Here is a 15,790-nt window from a genome sequence, read left to right on the forward strand (position 1 = left end):
AATTGATAGTTGAAGTAAATCCGACCCCGGATTCAGCTCCATCCAAACGGCTACTGTACCTACATTTCACAATTTCAGAAAGAAGCTGAAGTCTTCAGGTAGGCTCAACAGGAAGCCAGAGTATTAAGGCTTATTAGGCAACTGTTCATTACCTCATTAGAACCAGTCCTTCAAGGTTTATAGTGTTATTAACCTGAATTATGAGCAATCGTTGTTTGAACACGATTTGCTTCTAGCTTTGGACTGTACTGCAATGTGACGTCCATGCATTGTTATCAACCACAAACGGTTCCTCTGCTGTGTGTGTGTGTGTGTGTGTGTGTGTGTGTGTGTGTGTGTGTGTGTGTGTGTGTGTGTGTGTGTGTGTGTGTGTGTGTGTGTGTGTGTGTGTGTGTGTGTGTGTGTGTGTGTGTGTGTGTGTGTGTGTGTGTGTGTGTGTGTGTGTGTGTGTGTGTTTTACATACAGTACAAGCATGTGGAAAACATGATATAGTAGTATGCACTGAAGGGTGTTTCCACCGTGCTTAAAAAGGACTACCAGATCCTGTCCAGACAAGAATAGAGGAAGTGGTCTAAATTGAGCAAACCACTACCTCAGTGTTGTCCACAAGGCCCATGCCCAATATGTTATGACTCAAGTTACCCATGCAGGTACAGTGTACGTGTCCAACAACATAATTAATTTAGACCCAACAGTATTTTGATCCCGAGGGGGGAAATGCAATTTTCAGCTTCGCCCAGCTGATACAATTTACAATTTAGGCTCTTAATCCAGAGCGACTTACATTAAGCAAGAACAAAAAAAAGCATGGCAAAATTTACTTCACATACATAAAAAGTAGGCTAGGGCAAGTGCTACCGGCCATGATGGAGTCTGAAGAGGTGGGTTTTTAGATTACGGCGGAAGATTGGGAGTGAGGCTGCAGTTCTGATTGTAATGGGAAGTGCATTCCATACTATAGTAGTAGGTGCCCAAGTGGTGAGATTTGAGAGTGGCCCATTCTGGGCGGGAACCCCTTTTGGTGTTTTAACTAAGCATTATGTTGTACTTTAGCTATTGAAAAATAGCAGATCTACAAGCTCATAGCATGCCACCGAGTGGCGCGCTACGAGCTTGTAGGTCTGCTATTTTTGAAAAATCGTAAAAATGTGGCACACATCTTTGAATATATATTCTTTCAGAGCGAACGATTTTTTTTATTTCGACGTCAGGCCTAAATGGGTTAACCCATTGAGACCTGGAACGCATCCATGTCACGTTAGCGTTTAACCACATTAACCATTAACCCATTTTGGGGCGGGAACCCGTTTTGGTGTTTTAAACATTGTTATAATTTAGCTATTGAAAAATAGCAGATCTACAAGCTCATAGCGCGCCACCGAGTGGCGCGCTATGAACTTGTAGGTCTGCTATTTTTGAAAAATCGTTAAAATGTGCCTCAAATCTTTCCGAAAATTGTCATGATTTAGAAAACTTTTTTATTTTTATTTCGACGTCGGGCCTAAATGGGTTAAGGGATAAGACATTGCTGGGGGCTGCAGATTGAACCTGGGACCTTCTGTTTCCCAGATTGAACCTGGGACCTTCTGTTTCCCAGGGGGCTGCAGATTGAACCTGGGACCTTCTGTTTCCCAGGGGGCTGCAGATTGAACCTGGGACCTTCTGTTTCCCAGGGGGCTGCAGATTGAACCTGGGACCTTCTGTTTCCCAGGGGGCTGCAGATTGAACCTGGGACCTTCTGTTTCCCAGGGGGCTGCAGATTGAACCTGGGACCTTCTGTTTCCCAGGGGGCTGCAGATTGAACCTGGGACCTTCTGTTTCCCAGGGGGCTGCAGATTGAACCTGGGACCTTCTGTTTCCCAGGGGGCTGCAGATTGAACCTGGGACCTTCTGTTTCCCAGGGGGCTGCAGATTGAACCTGGGACCTTCTGTTTCCCAGGGGGCTGCAGATTGAACCTGGGACCTTCTGTTTCCCAGGGGGCTGCAGATTGAACCTGGGACCTTCTGTTTCCCAGGGGGCTGCAGATTGAACCTGGGACCTTCTGTTTCCCAGGGGGCCGCAGATTGAACCTGGGACCTTCTGTTTCCCAGGGGGCCGCAGATTGAACCTGGGACCTTCTGTTTCCCAGGGGGCCGCAGATTGAACCTGGGACCTTCTGTTTCCCAGATTGAACCTGGGACCTTCTGTTTCCCAGGGGGCCGCAGATTGAACCTGGGACCTTCTGTTTCCCAGGGGGCCGCAGATTGAACCTGGGACCTTCTGTTTCCCAGATTGAACCTGGGACCTTCTGTTTCCCAGGGGGCCGCAGATTGAACCTGGGACCTTCTGTTTCCCAGGGGGCCGCAGATTGAACCTGGGACCTTCTGTTTCCCAGGGGGCCGCATATTGAACCTGGGACCTTCTGTTTCCCAGGGGGCCGCAGATTGAACCTGGGACCTTCTGTTTCCCAGGGGGCCGCAGATTGAACCTGGGACCTTCTGTTTCCCAGGCGGACTCTCTGCACATTTAGCTTCGGCTGCCCGAACTTCAACTAAGCCTGAATGCTCTGTTTGCCTCCTTTTATATGAAAATAAATAGATCGTTACACTCTTTCTTCAGTGGATTACCATCTTTTGACTTTTTGGTTATTAACTTGTCTATATCAGTGGTTCTCAAAGTGGGGTTGGGGACCCCCAGGGGTCCGCGAGGGAGGTCCAGGGGTCCCTATAATAGTAACCAAATGGACCCTCGCAGGTCTGTCAATCAGAGAATTATAGGGTCCTAATACATGATACTAAACTGGGGACCTTGAAATTAAAATGTTTGAGAACCACCCGTCTATATATCTGCGTTTTAAAGCTTCTCCATAGTCTAAATGACATCATTGCCTGTACAAAGACAGAGCCTTTCTCATACTCATGGCAGTCATCATTATTGATGCCATGCCAAACCATCTAAAGTATGTAAAGCCAATGCATTGATCTGTTCACCCAATGGGTGATGCAGACAGTTATCTGTGGGTGTAAACCCAACTCAGACTTAAAGTACTCAAAGTGTGTAGATAATCCACTATAATGACTGTTTACTGAAATGTCAGTGTTGCATCATGCTGACATGCGGTGAGATCTGTGGAGCCAACCGTGGTCCTTTCCCACAAATCCTTAGTCATCAGCTCCAGCACAATGGATAGTTGAAAACAACAATTTGTCACCCTCATGTCCCGTAACCTTTTGTTAAGAAGAGTGACAGGAATACCTATGTAATTAATCCTGCGTGCTTTATGGACTATGGCCTCTAGACCTTTACCCAACTTTGAAGAAGAGCGTGAACACAGAACATGTGACGCAATTTAAGCGAAAACCTTGATACCATTCTCACTAGCCCTCACTTATTTTTAGAATCCCTCAAATTGCTCAAAAGTTATCAAAAACATATGGGCCCTCTCTGCATGAGGCTTTTGGCAAGTTTGTGTAGTATAGCTCATTAGCAATTAGGCCTAAAAGTCTTGCTTTGAAGGACAGGAGCTGTCTATTAAAACCCTAATATGCTAACGGGAAACGGCCCACTTCTGGATAGGGTGTGTGAGGTCGGGGGTTTGGATGGAGGTTGGGATGGGGGGGTTTGGGGGGGGGGGGGGTGGGTAGTGGGTCGGTGGAATGCATTTCTGGACCATATCAAAGTGATATAGGCACGTCTTTGAAGTCAGAAATCCAGTTGTGTCACTGTATGAATATTTCGGGTGAGTCTGCCTGGCTGGCTGTCTGGCTGACTGACAGAAAGTGGAACGCAAGTGTGCTCTGATGAGGCTTTGCTGGCTCTCACTCTCTCCTTGCTTGTCTGCCAACGTGCGTGCCTTATCTCGATCATCGCCCCGCGATCTCTCTGTCGCGCACACACATGTACAAAATAACGATCATCAGACAGATTGACAATGATAGGCTATAATGGATTTGGCTGAGGCTCTATTTCACATCATATCGTTTTATGATAGTAGTAAGAGGCTTATGTGAATTATCTGCTATCTATCCTGCAGTGCATGTATAGGGGAGGAGCTGTGGGACTCTCTGTCTCTCCAGAGGCAACCCAGTGTCAAAGCCAGACACTGCCCCCTACTGACACAGCACTGCCCCCTACTGACACAGCTCACTGACACTGGAAACACATGGAAACACCTATTCCTCTTGAGCAGTAAAACAACAACAACAAAAGTGTCAGTGGTGGAATAAGTAAACATTTTATCAAATACTGTCATTTACTCACATGCAATTTTGAGGTGCCTCTTTACTTTATTTTAGTATTTGCATTTTTACTTTATACTTCTACTCCACTACATCTCAGGGGTAAATATTGTACTTTTTACAATTATTTGACAGCTTTAGTTGGCTTGTGCCTTTTAATTAAATAAAGGCTTTCCTCTTTTTAACTTTGAGTGCCCGGATCGTCTCTCTTTTTCTATATACAGCTTTAGTTACTACGGTAGTTTGCAGATTTAGATTATTATTACAAAACATACTTTACTTATACTTAAGTCTTTGGCTGTTAAAAATAGCTAGATATTTTAGATTTTTGTTATGTTGGGGCTTAGAAAAAGCTCAGAAAAACATAACACCTACTGATTTGAAACCAATCCTGATACTGTGCCGTCCCAATACGAAGGACTGCCATTTTGGTTCTGCAATGCAGATTGTCTTCACATTTCTGAATCGTTTGCAATTCCACCCACTATACATTGAATTTAGATGTCCCCCAGATGTATCAGTAGTAAAGTATATCTTTACATAATTGGTCCACACTGATGCTCGTTACATACAGTATGGTACCATTTGTGTCTACTCCATCTGTGTCAGTTCAGAAACCCGCCTATATCAGTGACATCATCGAGATGGGAATCCGAGCTAACGGCAGGCTTTCTATTCCTGGAAAGTTAGCACGCTATAATGGAAGCCATTGGTCTCACGTTAATACAAATTAAAAAAAGAAAGATGCCTACAGCATGTCCACAGCCCTCCTATAGAGACACAGACCAGAGTAGAAAGTAGTGAGGTTGAAAATGGGTGAAGTTGCAGTACAGTACAGTACAGTACAGTACAGTACAGTACAGTACAGTACAGTACAGTACAGTACAGTACAGTACAGTACAGTACAGTACAGCAGGGGTTCTCAACGTTTTTGGCCGGGGACCCCCGGAAATGCTTTGGCAATGTCTCGGGACATCTACAAGCTCATAGCGCGCCACCGAGTGGCGCGCTACGAGCTTGTAGGTCTGCTATTTTTGAAAAATTTGAAAATAATTTGGGGACCCCCTAAAATTATTTGGCGACCCCCCCCGAGGGGTCGCGACCCACGGGTTGAGAACCCCTGCAGTACAGTACAGTACAGTACAGTACAGTACAGTACAGTACAGTACAGTACAGTACAGTACAGTACAGTACAAAATAAACTGCTGTGCTCTAGATTCTTATCAAGGCAAACTAGATTAGTATGTGTCTTGTAAAAAGGGAAGTAACGAAAGAAAGATGTTAAAAAAACAAATCTGACCCATTGTTTCAGGCCACAGTTATGGCCTAGTGCAAGTTTAAGAATATTTTGTTGGCAGGCAAAAACAGAATGTATAATTTTCCATATACAGTATAGTACACATACTGTACCCAAATTCAGAAAGATTTGGTTAACTTGCAGCCGTGGAATGATAAATAATTCCTACTTACTTACTACTTAACGAACACTTCACACACACACTCCTACACCACACGCCGACCACCCCCCCCCCCCACCCCCCCCCCCCCCCCACCCCAAGCCCCACCCGCTGCTGTTCCGGCTGTGCTCCCTTTTTATTTTCCTACGCGCACGCAGCCCTTCCAACCTGAAGAGCGGCGTGCTGGTAGTGCTTTTTGATTGGTGCCCAGACCTACAACCCGTCCTGCCCCCCACCCAAGATCATGTGTGCCCACACGATACCAGTGTTGATTTTGTCGACTAAAACTAAGACGAAAAGTGTTTGTCGACTACCTTTTTCCACTGACGAAAACTAAATGGAAACTAAATAAAAACTAAGCTAGGATGACTAAAACTAAGACTAAATATACTGACAATTTCGTCAACAAATGAAAACTAGACTAAAACTGTTAGGAAGGGACTAGTGGACAAGAGATCCAGTATAAGTCATTTTACACTTGGTTGCATGCTGAAAATAACAGATCTACAAGCGCACAACGCGTCACAGCGCGACACGTTGTGAGCTTGTAGATCGGCTATTTTCAGAAAGTGTAAAATCTGCCATTACGATGGCATCAAGGCCCGCCAAAATACATTTTAGTCGACTAAATCAACTGTAGATTTAGTCGACTAAAATCTTATGATATTTAGTCGACTAAAACTAGACTAACACTAAAACATTCCAGGTGACTAAAATGTGACTAAAACTAAGTGAAAACTATTCAAGAGACTATGACTAAAACTAAAATCAAAATTTGCTGTCAAAAACAACACTGCACGATACAATGCAACTGTAATGTAATGTGATGTGATGTATTCTCCCTCCCCCCCTCCCTCTCTGTCAACACCCCCACCCCAACTGTGCCCCCCCCCATCCTTCTTTTTCTTCTTTTCTTAATTTTTCTGATGCAAGTAAGCTGAGAGCAGCGCCGAAATAATGGCTGCAGCTGTGTAGTTCATTTGTTGTCTCATCCCCGTTACTGCAATGAATGTCACTGAGACAAATTCCTATCAACCTTGTTGACATGGCAATAAAATAATCTTGAATCTTGAATCTACTTATACCAAGAGCGTATATGGGGCTAAAGAAAAATCTGATTCTCTTCTGAGAAGTTGTTTTCTTGAGTCAATAACAACATATAGTATCTCTTGGAGTTGGAGCCTGCACAAGCTTCTGCTTCTCCTGTCAATACTTATTTCATCATCAGAAAAAAAAGGGTCCGAAGTTCGGACTCCGAACTCTCCGAAGAGCAGTTTTTAACTCGATGAAATAAAAAAGCCTTAATAAAGGCTTTTTAAGTTTTTCACCAGAAGAGTGCCTTTGTTTTGTTCCTTGGTTGAGATTTATCTTAATCCTGTTGCACAAAACTTTAAACATAGTTTTAAGAAATACGGTACTATCAATTCTACATTTAAACCATCCTTTTAATCCTTAGTTTCCACTGCAAACTCCACCAGATCTGGATTCTGTTTAGCTTTTGAGTGGTGCAACCACTCCAAGGAACAGCAATGTCCGTGTTAACCTACCTATGTGACTATGTATGTGAGTACCAGTAGGGGCAAAAGTGGCGCTGTTGTGCCAGAAACAGAGAGAGAGAGATAGTGCTGCACTGTTGCCTGCTGGGCTGCGTTGTTGCGCCCCTCTTCAACAGACCTGGAGGAGACCTGTGTTGATCCAGGCAACAACACCAACGCCTGCGTTCCTCGCTTCACGTTTGCAAGGCCCTTTAGTTGTTCAAAGTAGTTTCCACTGCAAACTTTGATTTATTTTGGTTGCACTTATTTCATCGACATCGTGATGAAGTTCAAGTTTAACTTCATGTGTTGTGCTGTGTTATAATGATGCCATATAGTCTTCCTTATTTCATTAAAATGTCAGTTGAATAGGCTGTATTTTAAATTATGCCTAATCAATACCTATTTATCATGTATACCGTTTTGACAAACATTTTTCTCTGTCAAGTGATTTCGATTTTGGAAACTTTTTTTTATCGATCGGGCCGTGATATTACATAGTACTACTTCCTCAGACCAACAGTGGAGGCTCTAAAACAACAGGGACTGCAGTGCCACTCAGGATGAATTGGCAACGAACCGACATTGGCTTAATTACTAGAATATGGCAACATTATAAAACAAGCAGGGGAAATGGAATTGAGTGCCAACCAAACGGCCCACGTCACTTATACCAACGCCTGTTTTTTGGCCTTTTCGTATCGTGGGAGAAAGTGTGGCGATGTTGCACTTCAGCACGTAGCTCTCTGTCCCGTTTTGTCTGGCAAGCTCACACAGACAACAATGGCTCAATGTCTCACTGTGAGAGAGAGAAGAGGCGTGGGCGGGTTGGCCTTGAAATGTGTCACCTGTCAGTCATCATCCGGGCGGTCTCAGGTGGCTGTTAGCCTGTGTAAGCGCATGGATTCTAGTGAAGAGGGGGGGGGGGGGGGGGGGGGGGGGGGATGGGGGGGCTATATGGTAGTGACTGCACGAGTGGCACCCGTTGGCAAGCGTCATGGTATGGGAAGCAATACTTGGTGGTTGTGTGTAGTGTGTGTGTGTGTGTGTGTGTGTGTGTGTGTGTGTGTGTGTGTGTGTGTGTGTGTGTGTGTGTGTGTGTGTGTGTGTGTGTGTGTGTGTGTGTGTGTGTGTGTGTGTGTGTGTGTGTGTGTGTGTGTGTGTGTGTGTGTGTGTGCGTGCTGATTAAATAAAGATTTATCTTAATCCTGTTGCACAAAACTTTAAACATAGTTTTTAAAGAAATACGGTACTATCAATTCTACATTTAAACCATCCTTTTAATCCTTAGTTTCCACTGCAAACTCCACCAGATCTGGATTCTGTTTAGCTTTTGAGTGGTGCAACCACTCCAAGGAACAGCAATGTCCGTGTTAACCTACCTATGTGACTATGTATGTGAGTACCAGTAGGGGCAAAAGTGGCAGTTGTGCCAGAAACAGAGAGAGAGATAGTGCTGCACTGTTGCCTGCTGGGGGGGGGGGGGGGGGGGGGAGTTGCACCACTCAGTTCATGTTTGTTTTTTTATGCTTGCGTTGTTGCGCCTGCGTTCCTCGCTTCACGTTTGCAAGGCCCTTTAGTTGTTCAAAGTAGTTTACACTGCAAACTTTGATTTATTTTAATCCTGTTGCTCCACTACTTTGAACTCAGATTTGAATTTCAGATTTCAGAGATTAATTTTAAACTTGCAGCTATAGGGGTTCACATTTCCAAAACGGCAGCATATATATTAGATGAATTGAAGAAAATCAATATTTCTTCAATGTAAAATATCTGGCTCTCAATTACACTAGATTATTACATTATTCTTTGAATGCTCAAGCTTCTATTTTCATAAATCTATGCCAGTTTTCTCTCAAACAAGGGAAGAAAAAAAGTAGCGCTATAATTTATCTCAAGTTGGGTGACGGTGTTGCTGTTTATTTACACTGGCCACGCCCACACCGTAATGGCAGCCAATGAGGTTTATTTACACTGGCCACGCCGTAATGGCAGCCAATGAGAATTAATCACAGGCAAAGGTTTTAATCACTGATTTGTTAACCCATTTAGGCCTGACGTCGAAATAAGAAAAACGTTCGCTCTGAAAGAATATATATTCAAAGATTTGTGCCGCATTTTTTATGATTTTTCAAAAATAGCAGACCTACAAGCTTGTAGAAAAATAGCAGATCTACAAGCTCATAGCGCGCCACTCGGTGGCGCGCTATGAGCTTGTAGATCTGCTATTTTTCAATAGCTAAAGTATAACATAATGCTTAGTTAAAACACCAAAAGGGGTTCCCGACCTAGAATGGGTTAAGCAATGTTTAAAATGAAGTGGTGCAACAGAACTCGGATTAAAATAAAACCTAGATCAACAAATCCTTGATTCCTTTGATTGACCCTAAACTATGTCCTTTGTTGGTGGGAACCCACTCTGCAAGAATTAAAATTAACTTGTGGTATTTGCAGTGTGTATATTTTACCAGATGAAAGTCAAGTCAGCTGGATGATGCCGTGTGTACAGTCAGTGCAGGCGTGTCACAAGTCCTCCCGTTGACTTGTGACACGCCTGCCCAAGTTACTGTAAATCACTTGACGTGGAGTGAGGTTACTGTAATACCACGCCTCAACCTGCCGATCACGAATTGGCAATGAGTAAATTAGGAGAAAATTATAAAAAAAAATCCCTTTTTGTCTCCCTTGCTACAATGCTGGCCAAGGGCCAGACCACAGCAGCTTGACGTACAGTGTGAAGGTATTCAGGAGCCCCGTTGGCTCCAGTGTGTTTTTGGCTCCAAGTGTGTTGCCAGATTTTGCGAGAGAAAGGTCTATAAAAACAAGCCCGAAAGAAGCTGCGACCTAGGCCACTTTACGTACTGTATGCAATACATCGGCATCGAAAGTAGACGATCTACAAGCTCACAATGTATGGGCGTCCCTGGCACAAAATGTTTTCAGATGGGTCCGTGGACAATTAAATTACATATTAATTTGGGGATCCTTAACTTAACTTAACTTAACTTAAATATTTGCGAGACAAGCCCAAATAAGCAACTACACTTTAGAAACAAGCCAAAAACACACACAACCCACATCTACCAATTATTTATAAATTACTTTACAGGAAAAACAAGCTCAAAGTCGCTTATAATAAGCAGACTTGGTGACACTGGTTGGCTCACACTGGTTGTGCTAGTCACCACCTCAACTCCACCTCAGTGATTGGATGGACTGAGGGGTGCATTGATGGGCAGCTCTCCTTCAGGGCATCCATCTGTGGGCATGGTGGCCCTGGGGTGAGGGAGGGGCGGGACACAAGGGGCCAGTGAGGCACTCCAACGTTGAAGCACTGGGCCCTAGTGGTAAGAGGAGGCACTACAAGCAGACCCGTGGATTCATGACCGGGAAACCCCGTGCAGCTGGGCTTTAACATTGAGTGCTCGGTTGCACTTCCGCATTTGACCACCAAAATTTGGTGGTCAAATGCGGAAGTAGACGTTCTGAGATGGTCCTTCCGGGTGCTTCAAAACGCCACTGAGCAACTTCCACTGACATGAATAGCGGAGTGGGCGGAGCTTCGCGCCAGATCAGTCTCTATCCTTCTTTATACTCTATGGCAGGACATACCAATGAGTCAGGCATTACTGGTGACACCAAAGTCTGCTCTGGGTTGCATTAAGGGCCTTGCAAACGGGGAGTGATAAAACGCGCCTATAGTTCATTTTCGGAGAAGTCGCGGTGCGACACCGCCAAGCGTATCTACGTGAGCGCGGTCCCGTGAAGTTGTTGCCCGTTACGTGCACACGTCCGCGACTCACCAGATCTGGATTCTGTTTAGCTTTTGAGCGGTGCAACCACTCCAATGAACAGCAATGTCCGTGTTAACCTACCTATGTGACTATGTATGTGAGTACCAGTAGGGGCAAAAGTGGCGCTGTTGTGCCAGAAATAAGAGAGAGAGAGAGATAGTGCTGCACTGTTGCCTGCTAATGAGAGAGAGGGGGGGGGGGCAGGGGGAGAGGGGAGCTGCACCACTCAGTTCACACGGGTGTGATTTTTTTTTGGTTATGCTTGCGTTGTTGCGCCCCTCTTCAACAGACCTGGAGGAGACCTGTGTTGATCCAGGCAACAACGCCTGCGCTCCTCGCTTCACGTTTGCAAGGCCCTTTAGTTGTATTGGTGCAGAAATATGAAGAGTGTAAAAAAAATCACACCCGTGTGAAGTGAGGGGCGCTCTTATCTTTGCTCAGACACATATGATGTAATTTCTCCATTCATTGTCAATGGGAATTTAATATTTGTGTAAGACGAAAATAGCCGATTTGCTCGTCCACATAATTATGGCGTAAATTCTCCATTCATTGTCAATGGGAATTTAATGTTTGTGTAAGACGAAAATCTACACTAATAGCTAAATATAGGAGGGGCTAGCGCCCCTCAAAAATATCTGTGTGTATCTATGTCTGTCTGTCTGTCTGTCTGTCTGTCTATCTATCTACTTACCTACCGTATGCAAGGGATAAAATATATTACGCGCCAGTAGTTGTTGAGAAATAACACCCGACAGGATGATTTTCTTCCTGTCCGTCTAGGAGGACATGATTATTTTTCCTTTCTAATGGAAATCATGCAATTGATTAGAAACGGACACACTGGAAACGTGCTCTTTTATGAAGCTGAACCAAATCAATCCACCATACCAACACCTCTGAGATGGGCCCGTCATTCACAACACTGTTTTTTATTACACCCTCCAATAAACATCTCATCTGGGCCTGACATGACATGAGATGATGAGATGAGATGAGATATACTTTATTGTCCCACGAGGGGACATTTGTCTTGGGCAAAAGTGCAATAGTACATAACGCTTTTTAAAACAGACAGACAATACACAATAGACAATACACAATAGCAGCAATGTACAAGTACAGTATCACAGAGTATCACAAGAGATCAGTGCAACAATGCAATCAGAGGAGGTATATAAATACAAGTACTAAAGTATTCACAGTGTATAGTATCATGCCTTGCATTGCTTCAGATATATCTCTGTTCTCCTCCCATGGGGCCTCTTGTGATGGTGCACCCACACTGCTGTAACAGACTGTCTAATATATCTAATCTATATCTCTGTTCTCCTCCCATGGGGCCTCTTGTGATGGTGCACCCACACTGCTGTAACACTACAGACTGTCTAATCTATCAGATATATCTCTGTTCTCCTCCCATGGGGCCTCTTGTGATGGTGCACCCACACTGCTGTAACAGACTGTCTAATCTATCTGATCTATATCTCTGTTCTCCTCCCATGGGGGGGCCTCTTGTGATGGTGCACCCACACTGCTGTAACAGACTGTTCTCCTCCCATGGGGCCTCTTGTGATGGTGCACCCACACTGCTGTAACAGACTGTCTAATCTATCTGATCTATATCTCTGTTCTCCTCCCATGGGGCCTCTTGTGATGGTGCACCCACACTGCTCTAACAGACTGTCTAATCTATCAGATATATCTCTGTTCTCCTCCCATGGGGCCTCTTGTGATGGTGCACCCACACTGCTCTAACAGACTGTCTAATCTATCAGATATATCTCTGTTCTCCTCCCATGGGGCCTCTTGTGATGGTGCACCCACACTGCTGTAACAGACTGTCTAATCTATCAGATATATCTCTGTTCTCCTCCCATGGGGCCTCTTGTGATGGTGCACCCACACTGCTGTAACAGTGTTCTCCTCCCATGGGGCCTCTTGTGATGGTGCACCCACACTGCTGTAACAGACTGTCTAATCTATCTAATCTATATCTTATCTATCTACGTCAATCATGATGTTCAACCCCAGTATGCAAAAGGAAAGGGCTACATTTTGGAGGTTAACCCATTCAGGCCTGACGTCGAAAAAAATAAAAAAGGTTTTCTAAATCATGACAATTTTCTGAAAGATTTGAGGCACATTTTAACGATTTTTCAAAAATAGCAGACCTACAAGTTCATAGCGCGCCACTCGGTGGCGCGCTAAGAGCTTGTAGATCTTCTATTTTTCAATAGCTAAATTATAACATAATGTTTAAAACACCAAAAGGGGTTCCCGCACAAAATGTGTTAAAACCCTTTGTACGTTCATCCCTGCAGTATTTATCCTCCATATTGAGTTTGTGATGAAACCCTCTCTATATAAATTATGTATGGTAACATTTTCCATATATGCTTATTGTTTGGGAATATATAATTGCCCTGGAAGGCTCATGGGATTGGAAATGGAAACGGAGGCACTTTTCTATACTTTTGTCCTTTCGATAAAATCTAATCGTATTGTGAGTAAAAAGACAGAACTTGCAAAAAAAAGAAATAGAATAGAATGTACAGTTCTACTAATTAATTGGCTGTGTATGTTTCAGTGAGTAAAAGAACTCCCTGAAAGTCAAACGATCAAGGCATCAAAGGGAATCAATGTGTTACTGTACAGTACAGTAGGCCTGATGTGTCATCAGTAAATCCCACAGGCAAAATGTATCATAGCAGATCTGTAGTGACTCTGTGTGTGTGTGTGTGTGTGTGTGTGTGTGTGTGTGTGTGTGTGTGTGTGTGTGTGTGTGTGTGTGTGTGTGTGTGTGTGTGTGTGTGTGTGGTGCGTGTGTGCGTGCGTGCGTGCATGTTGTGTGATGTACGGGCAGTGTTGTAAAGTGACATTTACTTAAGTACTGTACTTAAGTACAATTTTGAGGTATTTGTACTTTACTTGAGTATTTCCAATTAATACTCTACTCCACTACATCTCAGAGGCAAATTATATTGTACTTTTACTCCACTACATTAATTACTCCACTAGTTACTTTGTAGATTTGTATTATTATTACAAAACATACATTAACCACTTCAGCCCTATATACACGCAACGCATTGTGAGCTTGTAGATCTGCTTTTTTAATATATATTGTTTTATACATTTGAAAACTTGAAATGGGACATTCTGCATGAGAACTTTCTACTTTTGGTACTTTAAGTACATTTTGATGCCAATACTTTACTCAAGTAAGTGAAACAGCTTTTAAATTGCTGATAAATTGCTGATATTTTTTTAAAAATCGTGAAAATGTGTGCAAATCTTACACAGCTCTTACACAGCAAACGTTTTTAACTCAAATATTTGCTTCACCACATAATTTTGGTGGTCTTTGACATGAAATATTTGAGCACCACCGATATAGAAACATAAGGTTTTGGAGAAAACTGTCGTCATTTATAAGACATTTTCTAGAATCTGGTCTCGGGTCTTATTGTTCTCAGCCGGGGACCGAGGCTACCGAAGGAAGGGGAGACCATCCATGGCCAAGAGTTCTTCACTGGGTTTGGAGGCAAAGGAGCCAACCAGTGCATACAGGCTGCAAGACTGGGGGCCAGGGCTATTATGGTCTGCAAGGTAGGGAACTGTGTGTGTGTGTGTGTGTGTGTGTGTGTGTGTGTGTGTGTGTGTGTGTGTGTGTGTGTGTGTGTGTGTGTGTGTGTGTGTGTGTGTGTGTGTGTGTGTGTGTGTGTGTGTGTGTGTGTGTGTGTGTGTGTGTGTGTGTGTGTGTGTGTGTGTGTGTGACAGACTTGTGCTCCGTGGATTGCAACTTGGAGGACTGCAGAAGATCGCTGCAAAAAGACTGGCCAAATATTGCTCAGTCTCTGCAGTGATCGGCAGCCTCTCTATTTGGAAGAGGCGATGCTTTGTCTATCCTTGAGTGGACTATTACATTTTCATATACTGTTGACTGGTGCTAGACTATAATCATTGCATTTCATATTACTGTGAGTTAATCATACTGCATATGGTGTCTGGTTATGCCTTCATTTGAAACCCTCCTCAAAAATGTTTGGATCTGTTATGCTACTGTTTGTTGTAGATCCAAATAAAAGTATTCAAATGTGTGCACGTGTGCGTGCGTGTGTGTGTATGCGTGCGAGCGTGTGTGTGTGTGTACTATGCATTCATGCAGATGCACAATACAGAATATGTTTTGGACTTGCCCAATGCTCTCTTCATCCACTTTTTCATATAGTTGCAGAACAAAAATGAACACCCGTCAATTACCCAGACAGTCAACAACTCCCACCATAAACCTCCTAGCCGCGTTTGTTCGCTCTCCGGTCCGTCGTCTCAACCCGCTGCACCAACTCCCCAACTCACTCATTTTCTGTTGATCAATACCATACTGCATGCATACGTTCCACCCACGCTTCCACGCTCTCAAACAGGCCTTATTCACTTTCTTTACAACCCCTAAGACTCCAATCAGTAGGCACAGAGCGGCCTTTCAACCCGAGCACCAAAGCACCAGTGCCCCACCTCGATCAGAACAAAAGGGCCGGATCGATAACAGCCCAGGCGCAGGAGTTCTCTGGGCATGGGGAGAACCCAAAAATAGACCGCCAGGCTTGTGGAAAAATGATCCAAGACGCCCGGGCCGCACTTCAAAAAGAGTGGAGTCAAGCAGCCACTATCATCAGCAACCCAACATCACAGGCAGCCGGGGCGCCCCGCGTTTTGGCACATTGTCGAGAAAGCGTGGGTTCGAAGTGGGCGCCTCGGGGCAGGGTGGGGGACCTCTCC

At 44.2% G+C, this 15,790-nt stretch overlaps 1 protein-coding gene across 1 annotated transcript in view; it reads left to right on the forward strand.

The window, feature by feature from the left end:
• The window catches only part of rbks (ribokinase), a 49,743-nt gene that overhangs the window by 4,582 nt on the left and 29,371 nt on the right, over window positions 1-15,790 (forward strand). Inside the window, 1 exon segment of the mRNA XM_079527410.1 lies at window positions 14,485-14,617. Within this exon segment, the coding sequence (XP_079383536.1) occupies window positions 14,485-14,617 (133 nt within the window).

Source organism: Electrona antarctica (assembly GCF_951216825.1).
Source record: "Electrona antarctica genome assembly, chromosome: 18".
Classification (NCBI taxonomy): Eukaryota; Metazoa; Chordata; class Actinopteri; order Myctophiformes; family Myctophidae; genus Electrona; species Electrona antarctica.